Source organism: Gigantopelta aegis, chromosome 14 (assembly GCF_016097555.1).
Source record: "Gigantopelta aegis isolate Gae_Host chromosome 14, Gae_host_genome, whole genome shotgun sequence".
Taxonomy (NCBI): domain Eukaryota; kingdom Metazoa; phylum Mollusca; class Gastropoda; order Neomphalida; family Peltospiridae; genus Gigantopelta; species Gigantopelta aegis.
In genome coordinates this window covers 7,326,677-7,338,292 of record NC_054712.1, presented here as the reverse complement: position 1 = coordinate 7,338,292, position 11,616 = coordinate 7,326,677, and the positions used below count along the sequence as shown (strand labels likewise).

General features: G+C 34.6%; 1 protein-coding gene across 2 annotated transcripts in view; it reads right to left on the bottom strand.

The window, feature by feature from the left end:
* Nucleotides 1-1,543: 1,543 nt before the first annotated feature.
* Nucleotides 1,544-11,616, bottom strand: part of LOC121388167 (phosphorylase b kinase regulatory subunit beta-like) — a 47,431-nt gene continuing 37,358 nt past the window's right edge. For both annotated transcript variants that reach the window (XM_041519405.1, XM_041519406.1), the window contains 5 exons: nt 10,195-10,329; nt 9,171-9,300; nt 7,492-7,599; nt 6,826-6,900; nt 1,544-5,206 (listed from right to left, as the gene is read on the bottom strand). In XM_041519405.1, the coding sequence (XP_041375339.1) occupies nt 5,003-5,206; nt 6,826-6,900; nt 7,492-7,599; nt 9,171-9,300; nt 10,195-10,329 (652 nt within the window). In that variant the 3' untranslated portion in view covers nt 1,544-5,002. The remainder of the gene's footprint in view (nt 5,207-6,825; nt 6,901-7,491; nt 7,600-9,170; nt 9,301-10,194; nt 10,330-11,616) is intronic.

The following is an 11,616-nucleotide window of genomic DNA, read 5'->3' as shown; positions in this document are numbered from 1 at the left end:
TTGCCTTTAGGTTTAAAGTTTTCTCACCTACAATACATAGAGAATACCAAGTCAGTGTCCGTTAGATACCATTTATCTTAAGAGTTTCAAAACACATTTAATGAGTGAAAGCAAGTTGAATACGTTAAACAAGTGAGATAATCATTAAACACCAGGTTTAAAATAAATTTAAATGTCTTTCTCCAACAATCTTATTTATGGCACTAGTGTTTGCAGTTGATCTTAAACTGACTTGCTCTGTGACACATCACAGGGCAATTAATTATGATCATGCTTCTCTTCATTAGATGGTAAGGCTGTGGCAACTGGGTCGTCATCTAGGAGCATCAAATGAATGTCTTAAATCAATATCACACATGCGTGTGGTGTTGTTGGTGTGTTATAAATAACGAGTGATGTTCTCCCCAATGTGTATAAGAAACTTATTGTATTTCCCAGACAAATGGAAATTGCACCTGCAGGTATGCCACTTCAAAAAGTTGCAGGAAAGGCCATACTGTCCCTGTTGTAGGTTATGCCTGCAGTGCTTACATGTCATGTTGAGCTGCATTTGTGCCAACCTAGTTCCTAAAGAGCAGAACACTGATGAAGGTATTTAAGATAATCATCAGTAGTAGTAGTAGTAACAGTAATAGTAGCAGAATCAGTAGTAATAGTTAAAATAGCAATAATTATATCACAAAAGGAAACCAATTGTAGCTAATAATTGAGAAAGGATGATTTTAAAAAGTTGGTTGAGTTATACTAGGCTCAGACTATCAACTGTCATGGTGAAGTTGGCCAACTCAATGATTGCGGTGTAATTTTTCCAACTCCTAATTAACGATGGGTGTGCTCAAATTAACAACTAATCGGTCATAGGAGTTGTATACGATGAGAATCGAGTTATAAGAGCTCTCAAACTAGCAACTAAACCGTCATGAGAGTGGTGAGTTGGCCAACTTTGTTGTAACAGTTGGTAGTCTTTTATTAAATTTGGCAGAACAACAATTTTTCTTCCATCACACACATCTGTGTATTTTTTTTAGATGTAATATTTTCTTATTTCTCAACAACTTACACTGGGAGCCAAATTCACAAAACATCGTAACTTGACATTTAGGATTAAGTCTTTTCACTTTACAAGTATTTTGTATCTATTTCAAGCAGAAAATAACATCAGTATGCAAGATGGGTCACTGTAACAACAAAAGAGAGTGATTTATGTACATTTTAAACTTTATTTGATCTTTTTGTAACTATAACAATAATGTTTTGTTTTTTTGTAGTAAAGTTATGCTTATGTTCAAAAATAGACTACCATATATCCACAATTAAAAAAACAATTCTTATACTTATAGCAAGTTTCAAATATACAAACATAATTTTCATTCAACTTTACCATTATTCATATTCCATAATTTTTTGCTTGAAATAGATGCCAAACATATGACAGCAATAACCATGTCAAAATTCTATAACAAACAGACAATGCTGTTTACAGGTTGGTATGTTTTTATTTTTCATAATTTTGGACAAAATATTAAGTTAAAGTTTTAAAAGATGAAAGAAATAAAAAGTACCTTTTGTCAAATACATGTATATTGAATTGAAAAATTACCATGGATATGTTTTATTTATTGTGTACGAAGCCAAAACAAGGGTGTGAAACGTGACTGTCATCGACCTTACAACATTTGGTAAACTTGGCTCCAGAACTTCAAACAACAGAATATTAAAAAAAAAACCCACTTCACAAAAAAACCCTCATTAAATACAGCATATCAATAACAATAACAAAATTGGTTATTAGCAACACAGATTTCATTATTAAAGTTTCTGTTAAAATGTTCCAACACAGCAACAGGTTTGTCAGGTCACATGTGTGACAATCTAAATACATATATAAATATTTGTAATCTTACAGATAAATATTAAATCTGAACCTGCCATGACCAACCTGAGCTACAGCCCATTTGTATATAAATAATAATAATAATAATACACAATAGGTAATTATTTTGAGATTTCCACTGTAATTTTTTTTCACTATTACACATTAAATGTAAAAAAATGCAATAGTAAGTACAACTACTAACTCTGTAAATATATAGGTCATTCAGGGTCAATATGACACAATATCTGACTTGAAGACAAGACTAGGGTCATACCATGGTCAACATGACACTATATCGGACTTGAAGACAAGACTAGGTCATACCATGGTCAATATGACATCATATTAGAGTTAGAGCCAAACATAGGGTTAGTGCAACACTATATCAGAGTTAATATCAAACATAGTCATTCAGAGTCAATGTGACATACATGTATGACAATTAAAGCAATTATGCTGAGAAACATTTTAATACTGTGACATATATAGATTGTCGTATCACCGTTTTCGTTCACTCCTCCATTTCTGATGAGCATGCCAGTAGAATGTGCATAATATTTGATGGAGTATCCCATTAATAGACCTCAGTATTTCAGCAGCATTCCATGCATAGTTTTGGTGCTGACAGTAAAATACTGTGGCATTCTCAAACAGAGATGGTGCAATGGCCTGGGTTACATTAATTTCATATAACTCTTTTCTTCCATTTTGATTTGTCTGCTACTAGGCTTGGCAGTGACAGAGCCTGTAGTATAATGGGTATTAGAATTGATGGCCCTCAATGGACCCATGTTTTACCCGAGGTCCAACCAGTTGTCTACAAATGGTAAATTAAAGGCCATGGTATGTACTATCCTGTATCGGAAAGATAGGAGTAACTTGTGTGGCAAATAGTCAAAATTAAAAATATCTTTAGGTGTGGTTAAACAAATATTCCTTTTGGGTTTTTTTTGTCTGCAAATGCTTTACAGACATATTTTAAAATGAGGTTCATAGTTCAATTGCAATAACAGCCAATGAAAATTGAAAAATGTTGTAAGTACATCAACTGAAATCATATAATTATGTACATCACTCTAAGCTGGTGTGAGCATTCACATTCAGAATATATATTACCTAACATGTAGACAATTAAAGTCAGCTATATGTCAATAAATCACTGAATATTCAGCCAATGAATAAACTATATTAAAAATAAAAATCTAAAATCTGAAAGCAGTCACATAGTGGATGTGAAAATCAGATAAATAAAATACCACATTCTTTTTGTTTTGGTTTTTGTGACTTGTCACATTACAGGAGAGTCCGAATCGGTTGTCTACTAAATCACATGTAATTGCCTCACACTCACAGACTTGGATTGACATGTCATGCAATATGACTTTGTCACAAGACTTGACTTGACTTTGTAAAAACTTTTAACAGACCCTGATCACAAAATATGACATACATGGTCAGCACAAATTCAGAATTGCCTCACCAACCTTGAATTCATGATTGACAAAATCTTGTGGTTTGGTGCTTGACATCGAAGTGGTGAGATGACCAAGGGAGACAACTCTTGAAGGATACTTACATGGTAAGGATATTTTATATAATGTACTGGTAGCCACTTTTTCAAGAAAAAGAAACAAGCCTCTAGGGATGTAGGGCTAATTTATATTTATAATTATCTTAATAGGTTAGGTAAATTTTAGAAATGCCCAATCAAAAATAGTGCATATTATAAACTAATTAAATAGTATATTAAGAAATAGGAATTTAATATAGTATATTATTTTAGATTGCGCTTTCTAAATTTTATATAATTTTTTTTTAGTAATGTCCCATTTTGCCTTTAGTGTAAAAAATATTCAAAATCGTCCCTACTGTTTCTGTCCCGGGTCAGATCACTGGCTACCCTGAGACCGGACCCGGGATGGACATGCCTGAAACCTTTGTGGTATAGGGGCATGTAAAAATACTCTAAGTCAAAGTCTAGGGATGATATTTAAAGTGCTGGGTCGGGTGTAAAGACAACCAGTTGAGGGATGTGTAGAAGGATGATCCCCAGGTACATCTCTGAATACAATTTACTAGCATTCGGAAAACAAAACAGCAATGACACTTTTTAGCTATTTAGGTTATTTTATACATAGCAGGACAAGAAAATCTATTCTGTGGTGCTCAAATTTGTGGTTGGACAAGAATTCTTTTTTTATGTCCTCAAATTGGATGGTGTGTATGGGGAAGGGGGGGGGGGGGGGGGGGGGGGGTTCATGCCCTCACAAGTTCTCTAGAGTCTGACCCATACTGTCCAGACTAACAATATTTCACTCCATTCATTAAAGTGCTGTACACATCACCAGTGCTTTTTTTTTCAACACAATCCAACTCGCTCTACCAAATACAACTCGACAGACACTGAAACACCACACAGTCACACCTACTCGGGTCCCGAGTCCGTGCTCGTAAAACTTAACAGTCAACCCCTCCTGATGCAATAAATTTTTAAAATGTATTTTCCAGGGGATCATGACACGAACCCTCTAAAAACATTGCTGGCTACAAAATTTCTTGCACACAGGCGCCTGATGACGTTAAAAGTCTCAGACTCTATTAAGAGTCTTATATCTAGATTCTAAAAGTTTTTAAACGCATGGGGCCAGTACTGGCATCAGGCCATAATTAGCCAATATAATAAACCAGCGACACACGTCATTAACGAGCAACCCTGATGACAAAAACAGTGACGCGTGTTGTGTCGTTAATGAGTGGTCTTGATCATGAAATGTGACATGTGTCGTTGTTAACAAGCTGCCCCAATCACAAAATGTGACACAATCAAAAAATTTGACACGTGTCATTGTTAACGAGTCACCACCATTCACCAAATGTAACACATGTCATCATCAACGATCACGAAATGTGACTCGATCATGAAATGTGACACCTATCATTGTTAATGAGTTGCTCCGATCACGAAATGTAACACATGTCATCGTTAACGAGTCACCCTGATCAACAAATGTGACATGTGTCATCATTAACGAGTCACCCTGATCAACAAATGTGACACATGTCATCGTTAACGAGTCGCCTTGATCAACAAATGTGACACGTGTCATCGTTAACAAGTCGCCTCGATCAACAAATCTGACATGTGTCGTCTGAGAAGACGCGGAGTTCGCCGTCGAGCAGCTGTTTGATGATGGACTTGGCGATGTAGCTGGTCGTGCCGTGCTTCACGTGCGGCGGCGTGTTGAAGAAGCCGCTCTTGTCATCCTGCTTCTCATACTCCTCCAGTCGACTCAGGTCCTGCTGGTAGTCTTCAAATGCTTCCTCAATTATCTGGCAAAAAACAATGAACGAACAAATGCTGAACAAAAAATAGATCGGCTATTAGGTGTCAAACAATGGCATAAATACATTTATCATAGAACTTATCCATAATATCCATGTCATAAACCCATTTGATATTTTGCTTTATTAACCCAGTTAATATTTATCATTTATGTATTCAAAAGTGAACGAATGGATGGTTAACAATACCCCAGCATGAAAAATACAATGGTACAAATACAGTTAAAACTTATCTATAATATACATGTCATAAACCCATTTTATATTATATTAATTAACCCGGTTAATATGCATCAATTATTTGTACAAAATTAATGAATGAAATATTTTTAGATATACCAGTTGTGTTGGACTAGCTGGGACGAGAAAAAGGAAAGAATGAATGCTTAGCAATACCCCAGCATGAACAATACATTGGCTATTGGGTACCAAATAATGATATAAATAGATAATTCATGACAAATGTTTTTAACTGTTATCCGTATCCAGCTTTACAAACAAAAAACGTCGTCACTGACTCAAGTTTCCAATGTGAAATATGTAATTTTGAACCTACATTTTTCAACCACAAATTGTAAGAAAACATTTCTTGATGTGTTGTAATATTTTAGAGAACATCTTAGTGAGTCTAATTACACAAATAAAATAGACATAAGAACTTAATTAATATTCTAAAAATATATTTTTTAAAACCCTACAATCATGATCCATATGACGTCATTGTTTATGATGCTTTCACAAAGTTTATTTTCACTTTCAATCGATGACGAGTAATGCCATCTATCATCTACTTCAGAGTCTGTATTATCAGTTATTTTCGGTGAATATATCCTTTACAAATCTTCAATTTTCATTGAATAATAATGTCCAACATGTTTTAAAAGGAATATTTTACACATAGCAAGAAACTGAACCCATGTGTGCGTTACGTCATCAGTAATGTTTAAAAAAAATTAGACTTTTTTTTGTGTGTCTTTTTTCGATATTGCAATAACAACTTAAATACGAATGCCAGTCAATAAAATACACTCAACGTGTTTGACTGTCATTCTACTATGTTCCAGCATTCACAAAATCAAGATAGATAACTCCTGTGAATGTAGACAGCTGTGTTTATAAAGACCGATCACGTCTCGACTGCGGTTGAGAATGGGTTTTTACGTTAGTTTTGGGCATCTCAGCTGTAGTTGAGAATGGAGGAAAAGAGTTAATCAAGCCTCTGTTAACTGGCATTTGTTGAGGCTATGCCGAGATGAATACCGCTTAACTAGATGAGCTTAACTGCCCAGTTTCAACCTTTAGCAATGACCATACAGTATCAAAGAAAAAAAAGGTTTCATTTAACAATGCACTCAATACATTTTTATTTACGGTTATATGATGTCGGACATATGGTTAAGGACCACACAGATAATGATTTGATTAGCAGCAATAATGTTAATATGCATCATCCCACAGACATAATAGTATATACGAAGGCCTTTGTTATACCAGTTGTGGAGCACTGGCTGAAACCAAAAATAGCCCACTGGAACCACTGCCGGGTGAATGTTTCACCACTGACCTACATGTACATGTATGTTCAACACGATGCAGTATTAAATTACCTTGTCCATATTGACAGTTTTCTGAAACGTTAACTCTGGATTCCTTTCGAGAATAGTTGATACCACCATGAATGTCTGAAACAACGAACACAGCTACTACACTCAAGTCATACACAATGTAATAAAATAAAGCAAATCATAGTTTGGAAATCTTTGGCAACATAATAAAAAAATTGACAAACTAAACACTAGTATATACATGTATTACAAATTTATACTCCCAAAACGGTTTGAAAACTGGATACATGAGATTTCCCAATAACAAGCAAACAAGGTCTTAGAAATTCTCATTTGAGGAGAGAATTTTTATATAATAGCCTCCCCCCCACCCCACAAAGTAGTCCATTATGTTATTTTTTTTAAGTTTAATACAAAATATGTCGGGAAAACAATAGGGTGTGTATGTCTAATTGAAAAAGGACCTCCAATAGTGAAATGAAATAAATATTACTTATTTATTTCAACTAATTGGCAAAATATTACCAACAAATATTATAGGACTACATCGTTCAAACCTGTCATTTGTTCACAAAATGCAAACCACAAAACTAGTTTTAAAATGCATTTACAAACTACAAACTTAGACCAAAAACAGGTATGGTACAATTTTTTTAGAGTGCTATGCACCTTAAAAGACAAAAAAAGTCGAAGGTTTTTTGAACTGACCTCAACCATGATCTGTCTGTAAGCCGGTTCTACGATCTTACTCAACATCTGCTCCACCAGCAGTGAGAAGTTCAGTTCATACATTGTCATGTCAGACAGGGTCGGTTGCTATGGAAAGAATATAAAGGAAGGAATGAATGTTTAATGACACCCCAGCACAACTCTTGGGTGTCCAACAAAGGTAAGAAAAGGAGGGAACATGACTACTATGGAGACATGGAAAATATAACAAATAAATAATATATAGAGGCTATTTCATAGGTTTTTTCGAATACGATTTTTATGTCAATGAGTGATGTGTGAAAACCATATTTTTATGAATTGCGAAGCAATGGGTGAAAATATGGTTTTCACACATCACGAGTTGACATAAAAATTGTATTCAGAAAAAGTACCATGAAATGGTCTATTTATTATATACATCTTTCCTAATTTTTGACAATATCTTTCGCTTTTTGGTAATATCTTTCGCTTATCCTATCGAAAACACGTAACGCCATGATATATTTCTTCCTATGGAACTTTTCCAGAAAATTTACTTGACCATAGACTTTTAAAAAGAAATCTGAATAAAAATTATCTTTGTTAACATTTATTTAATAATACTGCTGTGCAAACATACCTGACAAAGCAATCCTCCAAAAACTCCCACAAAAACAAAATGAGTCGAATGCTGTTAAATTCTTACACTTACACTTACACTCAATGACACTACATTGTGTCATCATTATTTAGCTTTGTATTCAATTCGTTTTAGATATTTTATCGTAATTGCACTTCCTATCCCCTTTTAATAGGTACAGTTGTTTAAATCACATTTTAAAATTTTTCAAATTGGTAATCATCAAACTTAAATACGAAGAAAAAAGTAAATACGATATCTATATTTTCACTGTAGCTAAAATACAGTGAAAATATGACTTTTCATCGGATATCACTTTTATGGTTTCCGTAGATCTATATATTTCATTGCTACACATGTATGTATATAATAAAAAAAATATTGTCAGACTTCATGAGTTGGAGATATAAATTATATTTTTTTAAAAACAAGAAAACAGAAATATTTAATTAATTATGTAATCTTATTTTTCTTCTCAAAAACCATACCACTATTCCATGGAGCAAGTAGTAGTAATTTTGCAGGTGTGTGTGCAGGGGGGTGGGGGGTGGGGAGGACAAGCCCAAGACCTGCTCAAAGCAATTATTATTTTTAAAAATATACTTTGTATGGGAGCATGACATGAATCACCCTAGAAACTTCACTTGCAACAGTCTAGATTCCCCAACCCCCTGCACAATTTCCTGCACTTTTGCCTGTTACGTCACCAGTGTAAATAGCACTCCGAGTATTATTTCAACTACTGACAGAAAGCATTATTAATTCAATATTATTTTCAAGTAATTCACTGCATTTTACACATGATAACATCACAAAATTAATGGACAAAGACCGTGGTATGTGCTTTCCTGCCTGTGGGAAAGTGCATATAAAAGATCCCTTGCTTGATTAGGAAAAATGTAGCAGATTTCCTCTGATTTACCAAATGTTTGATTGACATCCAATAGCTGGTAATTCATTAATTAATCAATGTGCTCCAGTGGTTAAACAGAACAAACTTTAAAATTTACACATAATAATGTTAAATTATTTAAAAGTTCCTCATTTCGTATAGTACCTGAGGCAGCAGATAGCCTGCCACTTTGATACCACCTGGAGTTCTCTCCAGAATCTGCCAAACTTTGTCGTAGAAGTCCTTGGGTACTCGGTTCAAAGCTCCATCAAGCCGTCTCTTCTGGAAGGGTGTTCTAAAAACAGGGTTGAAAAAAAGAAATTGCATTACTGTCCATTTCATTTTATTTATTAAAGTTAGTAACTTCTAAAACATTTACTTTTTCTATTGTAAACTAAGTTAATTTCTTGAACGACTGCCACTCTAACTTAGAATACAATCTGTGTGTTAACGTTCACACTTTAGGGTTTAATTGGCACAAATGTTGCACAATTTATACACACACATTTCTTTACCACGTTTACAGTATTTCTTTCCAACTGACTGATTAACCCAGCCTCTGGGAGGCAGAGCTGACAAAGTAGTATTTGTTTGTGGCTGTCAACTAACATGAAAATCACCTGGACCTAGCCATAGTTGAATTATTTTGTTTGTTATTTTACACTGAATGTTTTCCAGTTTTCTTGTTATTATAGAGAGATGCTAAGTGAGGTTATTAGAGAACTGATGTCATTCAAATTAAAAATGAGCTATATACTAAGCTATGGGATGCTGTTCATATAAGGTTACAAATGTAGCTCCCCATTTTTCTCCTTTCCCCCCATCTCCATGTTAGTTAAAGCCCTGAAATATAAAATAGAAATTTTTGAAAATTAATAATAATAAAAAAAAAAAAAAATTATTTTGTTTAACGACACCTCTAGAGCACATTGATTTACTAATCATCGGTTCTTGGATGTCAAACATTTGGTGATCTTTTATGTGCACCATCCCATAGACAGGATAGCACATACCATGGCCTTTGATATACCAGTCGTGGTGCACTGGCTAGAATGACAAATAACCCAATGGGCCCACCGACGGGGATCGATCCTAGACCGATTACACATCAGACAAGTGCTTTACCACTGGGCAACGTACTGTCCCCTGTCCCCCAAAATGAAAAATAGAAATGATTAAATCATCTCACCGGTACTGAGCCTCGTTAGAGTTGACAGTCAGCACGGCGTACATGAGCTCGTTGATCTGGTACGGTGACAAGCTGAGAATGTCGGACGATCCAGTCACGCGCTCGTTCTCAACCTGCATTGCACGGATGAACCACCTAGCAAAACAAAGGAATGTTTCTTACACCCCAGCACATTGGTTAATTAGTGGTAGTTAGATGTCAACTGATACACATGAATGAGAACATGAGAAAACTGCTAATATATGTAGGGACAACCATCCAACTAGTAAAAACTTGTATACTCAATAAAATTAATTATGGGCTAGTAGATACATTTGGTATTTTCCTTTAAAAAGGGGAAAAAAGTTCATTACAGCTTCTTCCATTGTACACAACATTATGACATGTTCTTAAGCTTAATGATTTAAACAAGAATTTAGAGTGAACAAGTATTATTACGAACAAATGCTTAACAAAGTTAGTTTTCATAAATGGACACAAAAAAACCCTAATGTGTGCATGATTTTGGCATGTATCACAGTTAAAGTTCACTGACATAATGTTTAAGATGTAGCTTGCAATCAAAACTTGCTAAAATATATGACTCTACAAATGAATCACCAAAACGTCTACTAGCCCTCAATTAATTTTGTTCAGTATATTTACTGCATGTCTAAGCCAATCCAATTCTGATTTTAAGAATTCTGATGAAGAAAACTTGGATTGTTTTCTCTTTTCACGAACACGTAATCTAACCTCTGATCTATGACCTTTCCTCTTATCCTATGGACTGGCCTGAACATCCCAACAGCCAATAAGATGGCTTGAATCTTCTATTGTGTCTTGGGCATCCTGTTCCAATCACATAACAGCTCTTTCGTTGCTATGGTCTGAACATATTTCTACTTTGCTTGTATCTTATCCAAGCCATCATGTGTCTGTTGTTTATTTTTAGTGGATTTTGTTTATCCTTTGGGACCTGAACTAGAGGGAAAGTGCTATAGGTCAGAGATAAGATTATAGAAATACTGCATACCATATTCTATATATAATCTACGAACATCATAGACCCTATTCTGATTTTTATATTTATAATGCTGTATTATAATCAACAAATACCATAGACCCTATTCTATAATCTAGGAATACTGCAAACCCTATTCTATAATCTATAAATACCACAGACCCTATTCCATAATCTACAAATACCAGTACCGCAGACCCTATTCTATAATCTACGTATAACGCATATCATATTCTATTATCTAGGAACACCACAGACCCTATTCTATGATCTATGAATACTGCAGACCCTATTCTATAATCTATACATACCACAGACCCTATTCTATAATCTACAAATACCAGTACCACAGACCCTATTCTATAATCTAGGAACATCACAGACCCTATTCTATAATCTAGGAACACCACAGACCCTAT